General features: G+C 41.4%; 1 protein-coding gene across 14 annotated transcripts in view; it reads left to right on the forward strand.

The window, feature by feature from the left end:
- Positions 1-19,069, forward strand: part of MAST4 (microtubule associated serine/threonine kinase family member 4) — a 567,241-nt gene that overhangs the window by 388,246 nt on the left and 159,926 nt on the right. Inside the window, exon 1 of one of the 14 annotated variants that reach the window (XM_043591611.1) lies at positions 11,783-12,436. The exons of 11 other annotated variants lie outside the window; for them this stretch is intronic. In XM_043591611.1, the coding sequence (XP_043447546.1) occupies positions 12,345-12,436 (92 nt within the window). In that variant the 5' untranslated portion in view covers positions 11,783-12,344. Of the gene's footprint in view, positions 1-11,782; positions 12,437-19,069 lie in introns of those variants that run through there. 2 more of the 14 variants (XM_043591620.1, XM_043591651.1) reach the window with 2 other exon arrangements.

Below are 19,069 nucleotides of genomic sequence, written 5' to 3' on the forward strand. Positions count from 1 at the left end.
CTGAGGATTATGTTTATCTTTTAGCCCCTAACAATTTACTGTCCTGTGTTTTTGAACAATTGAAATTGTCCCTCCCTGAGCTGCCACCAGAGACAGCCTGGACCTCCCCACTTCTGTGTGTTTTCTTATCAACCAGTGTTATTTGAAGGGAATTGGAAGATGAGTTGGCAAGTCTGTGTGATATAATAATGGAAAAAGTAACTAAAGATGAGGAAATACTGTTAAAATGTATGATGTATTTTAATGTATATTAAAACAACAATAACAGAAATGAAAGTAAAATAAATCACTTATGATGAACCGTTTCTAGTTTTGCATGACATACACACATCTTTTTCTGTATGCACACGTGTTTATGTGATACATAGTTATACTGCTGGCTATGCTACAACTCCTACCATAGTTACACTACTTCTGTTTTGGTTTTGTTTTTTTCAACACAGGATATTGCCATACTGTGATATAATTTATAAGGATGACTTTTGCTGGCTGCATAGTTAGTAAATAAGCCATCTACCCTTGATGCCTGTGCGAACGATAAAACAGTGTCTACATCAGGGACTGAGAGCCCTTTCTATGCGAGGTTTTGAAGCTTCACTTCTATTTTTCTTTAATAAAGGGGGGTGGGGAGATGATTTGGTGGCCATTACTCTCAAGGAGCCTGTCTCCACATTTCTGATTGGTATCATTCACTAAACATACCCCTGTAGTTGTAAGTGGGCTCTGCCCTATTCTTCGTAACTTTCTCTAAAACTTTCAGTTCCCCTTCAAGTATAAACCCTGCTGGGTAGGAACATCGTCACCATTATCCTCAAAAATGTTAATTCTTAGATCCTCAGGTGGGCGTGGTTGACTGCAGAGTAAGAGCAAGATCAAGGTGTGGAAATGGGCATTTGCCAAAGAGGAAGAGAGGCACTAGGAGAAGAGACGAACAGATGAGCTGTGTCTGTTCCTCCTAAATGGGACGGAGGGTTTTGCTGGGCTAGTTGACATACCTGAGCCAGGAGCCCAGGCTGTGAGGTGGTGGCCCGCAGGTTGCAGACCTTGAGCAGCTCTTTCGCGGTGCTCAGAATTCTCATCTATTCACTGCGATGGGGTGGGGAGCAGTGTGTGTTGATCATGTCCCCAGAAGGATTGAATTTCCAGCCGTGGAAAAAGATCACCCTGTCCAAGTTTGGTTTTAGTCATCTTTTCAGAGGATACAGAGTAACACTGCACTTACTTCAGCCATGTTTGTTGAAAAGGATTGTAAAAAGCTAATAGTTGTTTTTTGGTTCATTTCTTTTTTTTTTTTTTTTTTAATTTTTCAATGTTTATTTCCCAGAGAGAGAGAGAGAGAGAGAGAGAGAGAGAGAGACAGAGCATGAGTGGAGAAGGGGCAGAGAGAGAGGGAGACACAGAACCTGAAGCAGGCTCCAGGCTCTGAGCTGTCAGCGCAGAGCCTGATGCGGGGCTTGAACTCACAAACTGTGAGATCATGACCTGAGCCAAAGTCGGTTGCTCAACCAACTGAGCCACCCAGATGCCCCGTTTTTTGGTTCATTTCTTAATGAATCATCAAAATCTGCCTAAAAACCACAGACTTAAATACTCATTGTTCTTTTTGTTTATCATCATGAAGATTGTCAGTAATGACAATGCTTTAAAAGAAAAATCATCCAACCAGTTGACAAAAGGCAGTATGGTTTTGGAAGCGTCCCCCTAGGGCTCGTATGTAGAAGTTAAAAAGAAATAGAAAAACAACAGGTTCGTGTATGGCGGCTTTTTTTTCTTAAACCTTACAAAATAATGTGCGTGCATCCATGAAATCTGCTGAGTATCTATGATGTGCTTAGAGGCGTACACAGATGAATAGAAACTATCCTTGTACTCAGAGGACTTAAAGCCTAGTGGAGAATTGGACCTGTAAACAATTGTGCTCTAGTAAAAAGACTGGCATAAAAGAAGTGTTTGTATGTATAAAGTTCATTTGAGATCCAGGAGGAATAACTGTTAGGTCTGCAAGAGAAAGTCAGGCTGGCTTAGCTGGAGAGGTAACCTTACATCTCTCACTTGAAAGATGTGCAGAAGTTTTCCAGGCAGAGGAGATAGAAATTCTAGGAACAGGGAACAGGGTGTGCAAAGGCAGTGAGGTATGGCACAGCTCCCGCATCTGGGGAGCTCACAGTAATTCAGTATTTCTGACATGTATGTGTTTTTTCTTTATTATTGGAGCATAAACCATAAGGGGGTGAGTGTCAAAGGATGAGGGAGGAGAGATAACAAGGGACTGTATTCATAAAGTATTCGACTTAAAGAGGTTTTGATTTCCCCATAAAGAACCTCTCAAACTCTAATGTGCATAAGATTCCTTCCCTCCCTCCCACCCCACCCCCCTCCACACTTTGATGGAATGCAGATTCCTGGGCTTCATGCCCAGAAATCCTGAGTCACTGGGTGTGGAGAAGCCGCCTCAAATCTGCGTTTCTCATAAGCACTCCAGGTAATTCAATGATGGTCGGACAGAAACCGTACTTGAAGAAACACTGCTAGAACAGTGGGGAACCACTGAATTTTCTTTCCCAGGAGAGACAGTAAAACGATTGTGAGCACAAGTTAGTGCTGTGGCTTTGGAGGAATAGATTGGAGTGGAGAGGGTGAGGATATTTTCCTAACCCAGATAAAGGGTGATGGAGGCCTTGACCAGGGGGCCCTTTGCAACGTGAAAATCTGCTGCTCTTTTATCATTTTATGTACTGTGAGAGCTTACCCAATTCACTTTGCTCTCATTTTCTAATTTTCCCAACTAGTGTATTTTTGTAACATTTAAGTGAGATTTTTTTCCTACTCTCTTGAGTCTTCTATTTCTGTTGAGCACATGTCATCTGGCCTTATTTTTCTGTTATCATTGATGTATTAGCATTCTTGATCATTCTGTGTGTCCTTCCTTTCCTAAAACCCGCCTGTAGAGATCCTTCTTATTTCACATCCATAGATACTCCTCTGTCACCCATCTGCCACTATATTGGGTGACATGATTGACTGTTGCTACAGCTCTTAAAACTGGAATAACTTCTTTTTATTTATTTATTTATTTATTTATTTATTTATTTATTTCACATTTATTTGTTTCGGAGAGATATATAGAATATATAGATCTATATTATAGATCTATATTATAGAATGTGGGGGGGAGGGGCAGAGAGAGAGGGAAACAGAGGGTCCAAAGTGGGTCCTTTGCTGACAGCAGAGAGCCCAATGTGGGGCTCAAACTCACTAACCGTGAGATCATGACCTGAGCCAAAGTCGAGAATCAGAACCTTAGCCAACTGAGTCGCCCAGGTGCCCTGGAAGTTTTTTGATAACTACTAACTGGAATATAGTTGTCTCCTCTGATGTGTCTTAACAATATATTGGTTCAAAGAATATTTCTGTGGTTGGAACCAGAAACTTGGTCTCTTCCTTTCAGCCCTCACAGTCTAGCTGAGTAAAGACAGTAAAATCTGAGTTATCTAGCCTCATGGGAAATAACAGGTTTGTGTTTGTTGGGGAGAGGGGAAAGATAGTCTTAAATTACCTCTAATAGAATATTTTGAAATTAGGAACATCGTTTTATTTTCCTGCATACATGTGGACTACTATTAAAATAGGGCTCGCTTTTTCAAAAGTAAATGGTTTTTCTGAGCAATGAAAGAAGAAAGCCTTCATATACAGCACAATGAAGTATTTTTAGAATTCAGAACCGTCCCCAGAAAATGCAGTTTGGCCAGTCTGCAAATAACACATATATTTAACCAAAAACACAGCTCTGTATGGATTTATAACCCAGTCAGCTTTGAAAATACCCATTTGCCCAGTTGCCATAGACAGGTAAGGATTTATGTATAGAAACAGTTATTTTTCATTTTTAGATTATGAAATCCTCTGAATAGGAAAGACTTCATTTTTAAAGCAATTTCAGTATTTCTAAGGTTTTAAGGCTTTTACATGTGCATTTTATTTTGTCAGAAGATGCCAATCCAATTTTAAGAAAAAGTCCTTGTCAAAGTGTATAGTTTTAAGTTTGTAAACTCTTCAAAGTATTCTAAAATTCGCAGGAACATGAAATTTCAGGCCATGGTAAAAAAGACTGTCAAATATATGGCTTCTGGGAATGGAGTTTTTTTCCTAATTAAAAATAATAGGACTCATTGTTAAAATATGTGTGTGTGTGTGTGTGTGTGTGTGTGTGTGTGTATACCCACACACATATATATATGAATAAAATCATCCATAATTCTACACTTACAGATGGCCACTAAAAAGACTTTGTTTAGTTCTTTTCTATTCATATACACTCACATATTATGAACAAATTATATCATAACTGCTCCATTTTGGGTGGCTTTCTTTACACATATTTCAGGAGCATTGCCCATTACCTATATTTTGCACATGTGGTCTTTGTTTCCGATGGCTACTGTAACAAATCATGACAAACTAAGTGGTTTAAAACATGTATTTATTTTTGTAGAGTTCTAGAGGTCACAAGTCTGAGATAGCTTCCCTGGGCCAAGATCTAGGTATGTCCAGGGCCCAGCTTCCTCCAGAAACAGTAAGGTGGAATGTGTTTCCCTGACTTCTCCAGCTGCTTTCTAAAGCTACATTCTCCGCATTGCTTCCTCCACTTTTAAACCCAGCAGGGTAGCATCTTGCTTGTGTCACACTGCCTTCTTCTCTAGTCAAAACTCTCTCCCCCTCCCTCTTATAAAGACACTTAGGATTACTTTTAGGGCCCACTCTCGTAATTAGGATCATCTCTCCATCTCAAGACCCTTAATTTAATCACATCTTCAAAATTCCTCTTGACATACAAGGTAACATATTCACAGGTCCCGGGGATTAGAACCTGGACGTCTTTGGAATCCATTATAGTCCATCTTTATTGGCTTTATAGTGTTTCATTTTATGGCTATTTCAGTTTTCACTAGCATTTGCCTTCATAAATTAACATTTATTAACATTATCAACACCTTGTACCTTTGGGGTTTTTTTGCCCCTAGTATTCTAAGGAATTCTGAGATTAATTTCCATATGCATGAATGTTTGTGTATATAGTTGATTGTATAAGTTCCAGGATGTCAGTTTATAGTTAAAATGTCTATCTGTATGTGTATATTATATGTATATTTTGTAGCAAACATATACATTTATATGTGTGTATCTGTGTATATGAGAGGTATGTGTTGGTGTGTGTGTTTCCATTCTCCAGATAGCTTTCTAGATAGTTGGCAGGGAGAACTTCTCTCCTTATGCTCTTAGCAGCATTGAGTAGGATCTTTATTTTAATCTTTTCCAATTAAACGGGTAAAAAGATACGAGTGATGCTTTGAGTGCATTTTTATGATGACTTATTAGATTGAACACTTTTCATTCTAAACACTATATTCCATGAATTAATATTTATTTTAATAGCTTTATTAGCAGTGAAAATGACATATAGTAATAGATGTAGATACTAAAGTTTGCTTGAGTTTTGTGTCTTAAGTTAAATAATAGCCTGTGATTTGTGGAAGAATTTGTATCAGCTTTAGCAACGGGATAAACTTTGGATTGTTAACAGAAGCGCATGGTTTCTACCTCTGTCTGTATATGCTCCTTATGTGGTACCTTGTTGGAAACTCTTAACTCTTACTTTAATGGGATAGTTTTCCATAACTTTAGATGTCTGACCTGGAAAAATATTCAAGAAAAAAGAACTGATAAATTAACTTTAATCTTACATTACAGAAAGGTCTTAGTGTCAGCTACTAAAGGGCTAAATATAACTACCCTGACCCACTTAAACCAAATTGACACTTGTGATAATTGCACTGTAATTCATGCTCAGGAGCTGGATAAGAAATGATGAACCTTAGACCCAAGCTTCTGGGTCAAGAAACTCCAGGTCCTTGAAGTTAATTCCAGATTGAGAGACTATTACAATGATTAGTAACTGAGGGTCACTGTTACATTCAAAAAGCATTTAGCATTTCATATAATCTAATTACATACATATATAATCTAGCTACATATGCATGGTCTCTATTTTCTGAGATTTTGAAATCTGTGACAGTAGACCTGCTTAACTGATACAGCATATATAGATAATGAAATGGACTCATGAAATTGAATAGGAATAGATCAAAAAAGCTTTTCCAAACATATACATACAAGGTAAATCTTCAAAATATCATGATTCTCTACCTGACTTTGCTATCAAATATCTTTCTAACCCTGAGCAAATCTTTTTTTTCCTCTTCTCCTTTCTCTAACATTCATGTGAATGGGTATATTGAGGATTTAAAGATGGAGGAGATACAGCCCCTTCCCTCTTACCCAAGGGCGATTGATCTGCAAATGAACAGAGATTTTGATGTGGTGGGAGAACCTTTTTTTCGGCGGAGGCTGTCCGCAACAGGGGCCATTAGAGGGATATTCAGCATGCTGGGGTTAGGGAGCCTCAAAGGAAGGCCACCTAGAACAGGTGGCAAGAAGTTCGGTCTTAAAGTGAGATGGGAGTTAGCCTTCCGAGTTTGTCAGATGAGGGGGTGCTGATCTCCAAGACTTGTTCTCTGCTCTAAGATTGGATTGCTTAGTTCTGTTAGGGGCCAGTACTGTGTGTCAGTTTTTAGTGGATCTTCGAGCCGCTGGTTTAGGATGGAGAAGACACACTGCTCTCTGGCTCCCTCCCACTCATCTCCTGTAGGATGACCCTTGCTGCCCCGTAAGGATGGTAGACCTTTTCTGTCCACGTCTATCCTGGAGCTCTGACAGACTAAGTATGCAGCTCCTCCCGGGATCTTCTCTTGCTTGAAAGCCAGATGATGGAGGGCTAGGGTAACACGCTTGCAAGCTGTGATTTTGACACCCAACCCCGTCCTCTGTGCTGGGCTGCCATCATTCATGTTCTCCTCCTCTTCTCTGTCTTACACATCAAGGAGTCCCTCGTTTGAACAGTACTTCATTGCTCATAATCATCTGTTCTCTCCTCTTGGGTTTTTGTAAGTTACTGGTTATATCCTATATTTCCTGAGCCTGTGATTCTCCTGGGATCCAAGGAATACCTGAGGAAAAATGTTAGGTTCTCTTCCCGTTCTAGCCACTCTTAAGCCTGTCCTTTGCTCTCTCAGACCTTGTCCTTCAACTCGCCCTTGGGGATTATGCAGTTCTCTGCCCAACCTGCCAGGAAACATAAATCAGTTTTATTGTGTTTCCTTTGGTTTATCTATTCACTTTATAAATGTCAATCTACCTTGAAATATTGTTTAAAGTTTTTTTTTTTCATATTCCCAGGATAATGTAACCTTATTTATTATCTATCTCTTGGTGTTCAGCATTCAGACTTATACCTACAAGTTAATTTTCATTTACCTTTTTATCTTCTTTCATAGTTTGGTAACATGAGCAAAAAAATGGTTTAATAACACTAATAGAGTTTTCTTTCAACATACTCCACATCTCTAGCTCCACCTTTAAGTTTTATTCCTTAAGATGTGCAGTGATTACAAGGATTGCTTATTCAGGATGGGCAATTTTCTCTTCACACTTGTACCCTTAAATTCACAAGACAGCATTTAGAAGCCAAAGTAGACCTGTAGGTGTGGACAGCAGTGGGGAAGGAGTCACTTCTAGGTGTTCTAAAGATGGGGATTCATAGAGGTCAAGTTTAGTTTACAGCACAGTCCCCAGACTAGGCCAAGATCAGGCAGAATACCTTTGGAAACTCAGTATCAACACCACTTTTCATTGTGTCTTATCATTGGAATTGGCCTTGTGGCCAGAGTGTCAGTGCAGGGAGCCACTCACCTGCACTTGAAAGCTTAGTTCCCCACAGTGTTTAAGTTCAGGGGAGGCTCGAGGGATGTTATCTTCAACACTGTTCTATGTATGGTGGGAGAAAACCCTATTGCATGGACATGGGGCAGAGGGTGGGAAGCAGAAGGGAGAATTCAAGTCAATGAAAAGAACATGGAATTCTTTGTTTGGGGGGTTGGTGAACAGTGAAGAATTTGACCCATTCTTAAGTACTCATTTTATCCTAAGCCAGCATTTCAGTAGCATGACAAGGTTATTTTTCATTGTCATTTACCTTTCTTATAACAACAATGACTGATAATATCATCTGATTAAGTGAATGAGCATTCTGGATCACAAAGCTTGTCCATTAATGTGTAGGCTTAGTTATTGTGCAATAAGTAGAAAATCTTGCTAAATATCTGTATATTGACTTAGACTGGCTGTAGTCTTAGGAATTTCCAATAATCTCAATTTCCTCTTAGTTCTTCACCCAGTTTTACTGCACTTGCAACTAAACTATACTCTAGTTTCTGCCCATGTAATTATTTTGTCTGTACAAAAATGTCAGTAGTTCTGACAATTTTAATTCTTGTGTTTGCTGACTGCATTATCTTCTGAATCATAAGTTCTCAAATCAAGTCAAACAGGTTAGAAGACAAGTTACACTTGAGCATCACACCTACTCTTATCTTAAATGAATGTGGGAATGTATCAGCCACTTTCTCTGTATTAAGTAGTTCATTTCTGGCTCCTCACACATTTTGCCTGTTTTTATTTTTTTTCATTTTGGATACAACTCACATTTTCCCAAGCCTTTTAAGTGCAAAAACTGTGTTAAAGTATATGTAGTTTTAAAAAATTGTTTTTTCCCATCCCTTTGAGAATTTTCAGGGTGGGTTACTCAGAATGTATAGGGTGGAGATTGTAATGACATCTGCTCATAGGCCAGGATATTTATCATTCAGTCAAGAGAAGAAAAATATGTTTTATGCATTTATTTACCCATGTTAGTTATCATTGTTGCTCAAATATCTGGGCTTTTCAGGAAGAATAGAATGCAAGAGTTGAGAAGTAGAGAATCATGAAGTCTTGCAACCATCCAGAACTTGATGTCTGTTCACTGTATCTCCTTCAGGTTACCTCTACTCAGACACCCTTATAGGAGGTCCTTTCTTGTTTTTTTCAGTCTTTTTCATCTTCAGATCCAAAGAGTCTTCTGCATTGTTAATTCAGTATTCAAGGACAGTTGTCAAGCTCCCTAAAATTTCTCTTTCTGCACTTGCAACACAGTTTCTTCAACATGTAATTTATTATTTTTTTTGAGCTTTAGAGAGAGAGATAGAGAGACAGTGTGAGTGGGGGAGAGGCAGAGAAAGAGGGAGAAGAGAGAATCCCAACCAGGCTCCGCATTGCCAGCCTAGAGCCGGAGGCAGGGTTGGAACTCAAAATCTGTGAGATCACAACCTGAGCTGAAGTCGGCTGCCCAACTGACTGAGCCACCCAGGTGCCCCTAATGATGACATTTCTTAGAGTGATGTTAAGACATAAGGAATGTTAGTACTTCTCTTTTCAGTTACAGAATATAGATAAAAATTAATAAGAGAAATTCTTTAGAGCTTCATTCTCTTAAAGTATCTTCATGGAATTCTTAAGAAGTTGAGATTCTTTGAAAAAAATCAATTGACCTGCTACCACTAATCATTTTAGGGCATCTTAAGGGAAACATAGATACCAAAGCATCTGAAGTGTCTCCATTCAAAAAGCAGTTATTAACTGCTTGTATAAATCAGGAACTGTCAGATTTTGGGAATACAGAAATCAGTAACACATGACTTCAGCCTTGAAGAATTCACAGACTCATATGGAAGATGGAAGACCGTAGTAAACAGGCACTTACCATACAATGTGACCAGCACTGCATAGAGGCATGTTCAAGCTACCACCATAACAGAGGGGATGGTGTGGGGTGTCCTCTGTTCTATTCCCATTCCTTTTAGTATTGTATTCTGTTAACTTTTGTGTATTGCTAACATTTATATACATTGTGTTCTAAACACTGCTTACAAGGCCTTGTGTATGCCCTCTCATTTATGGTAATCTCAGAGGTTGTCCTATCCTGAACCCCCAAAAATGGGGAAAATGGTCAGAAATTAAGTGACTTGCCTCAAGTCATAGTAGTTGTTGGGTCCAGAATTCAGACCCAAAGTTGTTGCTCTTAACCAATGGTCTATCCTACCATTCTAAGAGGGAGACATAATTACAAGCAGTAGTTCTCACCCAGGGGTGATCTTGTCCCCAAAGAACATTTGGCAAAGTCTACAGACATTTTTGATTGTTACGCGACTAGGGGGTGGAAGGCGGGATGCTGCCTAAAGTCTTCCGGTATACAACACAACCCCCCAAACAAAGAGTTATCCAGCCTAAAATGTCCAAGTACTGAGGTGGAGAAATTGCTTTGGAGCTTGGTAGTTTGTGTCAGCCTTTAAAAATACTCTTTTAGGGGCGCCTGGGTGGCTCAGTCACTTAAGCATCTGACTTTGGCTCAGTCGTTGGTGACTTTCACCCCCCCCCCCCCGCCCCCGCCAAGTCAGGCTCTGTGCTGACAGCTCAGAGCTTGGAGCTGCTTCAGATTCTGTGTTTCCCTCTCTCTCTCTGCCCCTCCCACACTCGTGCTCTGTCTGTCAAATACAAATAAACATTAAAGAAATTTTTTTAAATACCCTTTTAAATCCTTAAAAGCCTGTTTTTAAAGTGTGGAGCAAAAAATACTGAATCAAGTTCCTAAGTATCTGGTGAAGTGTATTTTGTCACTTGTTAAATTGAGAAAAATATTGCCTTCTTTGTCTACCTTAGTAGATTTCAAGGATCTGAGGAGCCTCAGTGAGAATTTCAAAAGATGATGCATAAGAAAGCCCTATACAACAATGATCAGAAATTCCTAGAGTCCTTGGGGTGAAACTATTTCTGGGAGTCACAAGAATTAGATAGGATCCCAGAGTGCACTCCTGTTGTCTGTTTACAACTCCCTTGTCAGCTGACCTCTCTTCCCTTGTCACTCTGCTATTTAGGTAAGCAAGTTTGTCTGCAACTTGCTTAACCATTTTTTGAGTCTTTTTTTTTTTTTCTACTAAAAATCTTGTTTTAAAATTTACTATCTCTCACCGTATTACGCCAATTTAAGGCAGCTAATTTAAATTCTTTTTTTTTTTTTTTTTCTTCTGTATAGACTTTTACACAAGCATTTGCCTGTTAGGGGAGTTCTTTGAACACCATGCCTTTCTTCCACATGAACAACAGGAACGTTGATTTCATCTTCCTTTCAAGTTCTAACACATGTGGCAGGAAAATAACTCTAGCATTTGTTGACTAAGTGCCAGGGAGCGTCTGTACAGGTAGGAGCTGGCCATTCCCTGGATTTGTTGCAGTCCGCGAAGCCAACAGCTGTGCCTGTCGTAACTCATCAACTGGATGTAAACTCATAAATCCAGTTGACTGGGGTTTTAGGTGAGTGTGGCCTCCCCTTGGCGTGCTTTTCCTACAAACAGCGTCCGGGTGAAGAGTAATTACTGACTTCCTAGGAGTGTTTTCATGGTGATCCATTCTGCCGTGAATCACAGACCAGCCCTCAGGTGCGCCCAGCGCTCACCTCGGCGGGTGCGGGCCGCGGCTGGATTGATTGATTGATTTGGGGGGAATGATCCAACTGCGGCTGCGGGCCGGGGGCGCGGCGCGGGCCTGAAGATGCTGGGGTCCGGGGTGCTCCGGGGCTCGCGCACGGGTCCCCACCCCACCCCACCCCCAAGCCTGCCCCCTTTCCCATGAGGCCCAGCTCCCGGGGGAGGGTCTGCCGGTGGGGAAGGGGCCCCGGCCCAGCCCCTGCCGGCGGAGGCCGCACAAAGGTGCCCTGTTCAAGTCCGCCTATAGGCCCGCTCTCTGCAAGTGCTTTTAAGTTTCCTTTTTTTCCGAAGGGGGAGAAGAGGCGCTTTTTCCATTTCCCTTCTTTTCCTTGTATGTAGATACCAAAAGGAAACACGGCACTGGGCATGTTCGGATGTTGAATGGTTTGCTGATAAGCAGCAGCCTCCCGGAACCGAAGCCTTAAAATAGTCGTCGCCCTCCCCTCCCACCCCCCGCAGGAGCTGCAAATGGTATCTGCCAAACAGATGACAAAGTACCTTGGACTGAATCACACACAGACAGCATTTTGTGCAGAACGCACGGCCCAACTCTTGTAATTACTGTTTATAGCTGCCCAGGGCTGACCAGGAGAGGGCAAACCCGAGAGGAAATAAGTTTCCTGAGCCTTGGAGAAATGGCTGTGTGTTAATTAAAGGCTAGGGGTACTTCTCAGACAGGCTCCAAGTTCTTGAGATCACAGTTCACAGCACGTTTCCTCTGGAGGGAGTGAGTAGATAATTGGGATTTTTTTTTCTTTTTGTTTTTTTCTTTTTTCTTTTTTTTCTTTTTCCGTTTTCCACCCCCCGTCTCCTCCCTCCCTGGTCTGGCCTTATGGCCTTGAACCCGCAGTGAATTGAAGAGAGAACGAAATGGATATGTCTGACCCCAATTTTTGGACTGTGCTCTCAAACTTTACTTTGCCTCATTTGAGGAGTGGGAACAGGCTTCGGCGAACACAAAGGTAAAAACCGCGGGGATACTTTGCCTGGAGAAGGGAGTGTGTTGGCTTTGGAGGCGGCCAGACTGCCTTAACAGCTGGGGTTCTGTTTAGACGGTGGCAGTTTGAAAAGTTTCTGCCCTGCCAGGGGGCCGCTGTTTCAGGTATTCTGTCATCCTCGTGGATTTCCTGGGTAATCCCGATGGCCTGTACTTCCAGAGTTGTTCTCCTTTTGAAATGTGGTTCAGGAGGGGAAGGGTTGTGAGTGGAGGGGAGAGAAATAGAGGAGGAAGATACTTAGTCTCTCTGATGGGATCTTTTCCAGCCCTTTCCTTCACCCAGACGTCCGAGGACGCTTCTGCTGCTTTTTGTAGAGCCTCTCAGATGTTACCTTCTAGTAAAGACTTGACCTTTATAAGGTGCAGATGTGCCATGGAAAGAAAGCTCAAGTTAGCCTGTTTCCTATTGTCTGTTTAAAAGAGACAGGTCCGCGTAACTTTGCCGTTGTTTGTTTGTTTGTTTGTTCTTGTTGGGTTGCTGACATTTATTCCTAATACAGGTTGGCCTTTTCAGTTGGTAAAATACCTGACAGAATAGGTGGAGGCAAAGACAATTTTAAAGCCAGGATGAAGCTGGTGGCAAAAGTGAAAGGCAGTTCCGAGATTGAGAGGAGATGATTTTAAAGGAAGTGTTTCTCTTCTGTGCCTTGTGTCCGGCACAGAAAGGTGGCATCGTTGTGGTTTTAGAGGGGCATACCTTCTGAGTTGCTTAAATGTAGATTCTTCGTTTTTCTTCCAAACTTGACTTGGACATACACGTGCTCATATGTGCGTAAGAGCAGCGGTGCGGTCAAATAAACAGGATGCTGGCTATCAGATTTGGAGCTTCTGAATCTCTGGGCTCCAGTGTCTCAGGAACACAAGAAAATGGTGTACTCTATTGTTACATCTATAGCATCTTGTAGTATAAGTTCTGGTACGTAATACTTTGGAAAACTTTGGAAGGTTCCCATGGTATTTCTTAGATTTCAGAAGCATCCTGGAATACTCACAAGTGTCGTGTTTTGTATGTGCGCATGCACACACACACATATAAAACACACACGTGTATGTCTGATACTGAGTAGATTTTAAAGTCATACTACCTTTAATGCAACTTGAACAGAGTTGGTACCAATAAACCGTGTGAGATTCTCAAGTTGTGCCATTTACATGAGGTAGCTGTGCTTTTCTTGTTCTGCTATATATATTCAGAGACCTTATCTTTTGGTGTTGGTCATTTTTGTTCGAGTCGTATCATCCATGCACCTCTCCCCCAGCAAAATAAACACAAATAGTTAGTTGATGAGATAATGCTGTCTGTGAATAAGACCACCACTTTCATGGCAGTAAAGTCTGTAACTTCTTACCTTTTCAGTTTGCTGAGGGCCCTTAAGTATTCCCGAGTGGTTTAGTACTGGCTATGATGCAATCTGTACTCTCACCTGGAGCCGCTTCTAGAGAGCAGTCTGCTCTGACGTCACACCTGTGTGTCTGACTCTGAAAAGCAGCTGGGGCCTCTAGCCATCTACCTGTTGATAATACTATTGAGCGAATTCTCAGGCCAGTCTGACCCTGACTTTCCAGCCCAGGGGATTCTAGTTCCAGCCCAGAACACACCAATTCAGACAGCTCACACAGGCAGAGAGCCCACATTCTGAAGTCACTTAGGTTCTTCCCAGCAAAATGGGAGAGTGTGGGAGGGCTTTCTCTACTCCTTAAGTCATAGACCCGTTTTTTTCAGTTCAGGGAAACAGAAAAGGGGATGGATTTTCTTCCCTCCCTTCTATTAGTGTAGGTTGTCACAGCCCGTCTGTTACTGGGGATTTCCAGGATTCCCAGAGTTTGCACATATGTGTCTTGAAGATCCTGTCTACACACATCTACTTATTATTGGTCTCAAAGACCGGCACTACTTTACATTTATTATGGAGATTGGGAAACTTGAAGGGCAGGTGTCTTCCGGTCCAGGGCGATGTATGTAGTTGTTGCGTTCTCTTATTATACAGTGATCAGTTCCAGCTCTGTGTCCTTCCCTAAGGACATGTAGCATATGCTTACAGTGGGACTCTTCCCATTCTGTGACCTCCCTTCCCTGCTCTAAATCCTGTCTCCTCCTCCAACCCCCACATTAACCCCATTCCTCAGCTGGCTCATCAGGTTCCCTAAATCTGTCCTTTCAAAAAGACCTCGCCGTCCTCAGGTTGTCCTTTAGCCAGTCTCATTGTGGGTGCGCCTGGTGTTCAGGTGAGGACCCCTTGCCCTCGCCCTCAGGTCATGTGCCTTAGCCCTGGGCATATCTCTGTGGCCCAAGCCAAGCTTTTCTGAACACTTGCCGACTTGGTCTGATGGATCATTCATTTTACGTGCTTTTCCTAGCTACTTGTTCTGATTAATTTAGTAACTTCGGGAACCTCATCCTAACCTTTTCTTTAATATCAGCTTCTTGCATCTATCAGAGACTGAAATCCAGCTTGGAGCATGTGAATGAACATCTTAGAGCTCTTTGGGATGGGATGTTTATACCACTCAGACAAAAGAAGGAGAAGGCGAATGGTTTCCCATTCTTGCCTTAAGTCTGTATTGTATGGGCCGTTGTCATCATGGAAGCCTTTTTGGTTTGCTCCATCTCATTTGCCTTGCCAGTTCAGCATGGCTTGGTTTGCTCTGTCAGAGGGAAACTTTGAAGTTTTGAAACTGGGCCTGCCTGGGCCTGTAACTTCTAACTCCCGGAGTTCTTGCACAGAGGATCCTGCAGACCTAATCCCGGGGCTAGATTGTTACACAGTATTGACGAACTGACAGCCTGAATTCCTTATCCTGAATCCCAAGGACAATTTATTGTTCCCTTCATTCTTTTTTGTCTTGACTGTGACGGACAGCACTTGTCTGGGTGCACACTGACTTTGTGTTTTGCCGTAAATCTCACGTATTCCATTGGAAACTGTGTGTTTTTTTGTCACGTCGTTTTCATTTTAAGGGAAATTTTCTTCTTTTAATTTTATGAAAATTTTTATAAATATTCTGTGAAGTCTTAAGCCCTTCAAAATATCTTTACTTCCTCTTGCCTTGCTGTCAAATTCTTTGGATGATCGCAAGTGACACTGTCTTAAGGTTTATACTTCTAGGGAAGTTTTGCCTGGAAAATACCTCGTAGCTTCTGCCAGTAAACTAGTAGCAAATCAAATCTAGCACTGTATAAAAACAATTATTCATCATGACCTGTTGGTCCCAGGTCTATGCACAGGTGGTTCAACACCAGAAAATCAATCAATGGAATCCATCACATAAATAAGCTAAGTAAGCATTATCACAGGATCACAGAAAAATCCATTACTCACTCATATGACAAAAACTCTCAGAAAACCAGACATAGAGGGCCACTTCCTCAAGTCGATGAAGAATATCTACTTAACACAGCAGTCCTCCCTAATCTGTGGTTCCACTTGGTGCAGTTACCTGTGGTCAGCCACAGTCCCAAAGCAGATGATAACGGCCGAACACTGGGTCACGATGCTTACATCATTCGCCTGACTTCATCTCCTCGCATAGACACTTTGTACATCATCCCGAGAAGAAGGGTGAATACAGTGTAATAAAGTTTGAGAGACAGGCCATATTCGCCTAATGTTGATTACACTATGTTATAATTATTCTATTTTATTATTAGTTACCGTTGTTAATCTCTTACTGTGCCAAATTTATGAACTTTATTTTATTTTGGATGTAGAAGAAAATGGTGTATATAGGGTTTGGTACTCTTTGGCATCTTTTGGGCTTCTTCTGGGGGGTTTGAAACATATCCCTGTGAATAAAGGGAACGGCCATAGTGAGACACTGAAAGTTTTCCTTGCTGAGATCGGGTAGAAGGCAAAGATGTCCCATCTCATCAAGCACTCCTTTTCAACCGGATGCAGTTTCTTTTTTGATGTCTGCCTTGATCTCCTCTTTCCCTTTCTCATTTCCTCAAGGCTGACTCAGTACAGCCATTCACCTGCTGCTTTGAGGGACTGAAATCTACAGCTGCTTCATGTTACCACTGATGTCGATGACCTTTTTCCCCTGTTGGATTAAAAACTTTTGTGGGGAAGAAGATCAGGCTTCTCTTTGATTTATATCACATATGTAAAGAGAGGGCTACCATTGATTTTTAAGTATTGCTGCTCAGTTTTGAGGTGCGACTTGAGTCTTGATGATACACAGTCTAGAGAATCTAGAAGATACTCGATTTTTAACCTTAATGGTCAGAAATCTGTCATGTTTTCATTGGGCTGACCTCATGCTATCCAAATCTCAATGACACCTAAATTGAGTGTCATTTTCCATGCCAATAAGCACCTTGTGACTCAGTTTATCACTTGGAACAAGTTTCCTAATGTATTTTGCGAGAACCCATGGGCTAAAAGTTGCTTTGGGGTTTTTTTGTTTTTGTTTTTTCTTTACTTAAAAGTTGTGTACTTTATTATTTCTCAATTTTATTCTTTCATTTTTTTTTAACGTACATCCAAGTTAGTGGGCATATAGTGCAACAATGATTTCAGGAGTAGATTCCTTAATGCCCCTTACCCATTTAGCCCATTCCCCCCCCCCCCCACAACTCCTCTAGTAACCCTCTTTTCTCCATATTTAAGAGTCTTTTATGTTTTGTCCCCATCCCTGTTTTTATATTATTTTTGCTTCCCTTCCCTTATATTCATCTGTTTTGTCTCTTAAAGTCCTCATATGAGTGAAGTCATATGATATTTGTCTTTCTCTGACTAATTTCGCTTAGCATAATACCCTCCAGTTCCATCCGTGTAGTTGCAAATGGTTTTTTTTTTAATGTTTTCTTTCTTTCGTTTTATTTTTTTTTCTGAATTCATATTACTCAGCAGTTGCTCCGAACAGCAGGTACATTCAGGGATCTTTAACTGCTGAATGTATTGAATTTTTATGTATGCTTCATCTTCCTTTCAGAAACATCTGTAGTGTTTGGTGAGTTTTTCTTTTTGTTTTCGTCATGAATATGTGTCTCTAAAGAGTATGAAGAATACACTTCTCTCTTGTCCTGAAATGTGGGGTATTAGTGAATTTGTACCCACCCCTTTTATGGAAAGTCCCATTAAATCCACATTTACTGAGCATCTATTGTGTGCCTGGGCACTGCAGCCCAAAGCTGAGTCACAGAATTGCCTTCAGTGAGGACATGCAAATGAATCATTGCAAACCAGGGCAATAGAGAAGTATTTATAAGGTACATATAAGCCATAGGAGTGGCCAGTGGGGAAGAGAGACTTGGTCTCAAGGAGCCAAAGGAGAAGCCATATGGAAAAGACAATACCTCAGGGAGGTTTTGAAGGATAGGTTTCTTCTATTTATCAGACCGAAGGACAGGGCCATCCCAAAGGGCAAAAGAAATGGTGTGTATGAAGGCACAATGTCCTTAGCAACAGAGTTCAAGGGACTATACATAGCTCAATATTGCTGGAGCATAAAAAACCAGAAGCATAACTCAGTATTGTTGATGCATAAAGTTTGCAGAGGCAATACAGTATACCACAGTGGTGAAGAGGGTTGATCTAAAAGCCAGTTCACCTGGGTTTGAATGAGATTGGGCAAGTTCACTGGACTAGAGTTGCTCCATCTATAAACCAGGGACAGGTAAATTACTTACAGGATTGTTGTAAGGAGTAAAATATGCTCATATGAGTAAAATGCCTAACACAATGACTGGCACATAAAAACTATCAGTAGATACTCAGTATTCACATTGTTTCTATCGTTACAACAAGGGGATGAGTAGTGGGCGATCAGGCTAAGGATGAGAGTTGAGGCACTTGCTGTTTGTGGGAGCTTGCTTGGCCTTTACCCAAAAGGACGAAGGCCTATCTGGCAGCTTTGGGGATTTTAGGTCTGTGAGAGGAGGGTGGGACCTGGAAACCAATGAATGAGTCATTGCAGTAGCCTACCGAAAAGGTTATGCAGGCCTGAGGAAGGAATAGGTGAGATTATGACTTTGAGAGAGACGAAGAGTATCAAGTTGATAAAAATTGATGAACCATCGGCTCTGAGAGACCAGGAAACGTTGCATAGTGGCCCTGGGGATTGTGACCTGGGAGGTGAAGGAACTACCTTTAGAAAGAGGCGTGGGGGAAGGGAAGACCAAAGAACTTGTACTCGTCTCTTCGATCCCCAGAAGCCTGATTAATCTAATTTATTGAGCATCTAATGTGTGCTGAATATAAGGAAGTGTTCCTTCCTTCACTCAGCCAATATTCACAGCACCAATATCTTGGGCTGGGCAAGGATTATAGTGGTGAACAAGACAGAGTGCTTGGGCCTTGCAAATAAACAAGCATCTAAATAAATCAATTGTCCAATGGTGATCAGTGTTCCAAAGGCTTATAAGTAAGTGCTGAGAAGAGAGAGTAACAGTGTGGGGGGCTGCTTTAGATCATGTGGTCAGGGAGTGTCTTTTGAGGAGGTAGATAAAACTGAACAGGAGACCTAAAAACCGTGAAGGAGCCATTGGTGGGAAGCATTTGGGATTGGCATCTGGGAATGGCAAAGGCTCTGAGGCAGGAAACAAAGATCCCTAGACAGGCCGTTGGGGGTGTGGGTTCAGGGCACCAGGGAGGCT

This window comes from Prionailurus bengalensis, chromosome A1 (genome assembly GCF_016509475.1).
Source record: "Prionailurus bengalensis isolate Pbe53 chromosome A1, Fcat_Pben_1.1_paternal_pri, whole genome shotgun sequence".
Lineage (NCBI taxonomy): Eukaryota > Metazoa > Chordata > Mammalia > Carnivora > Felidae > Prionailurus > Prionailurus bengalensis.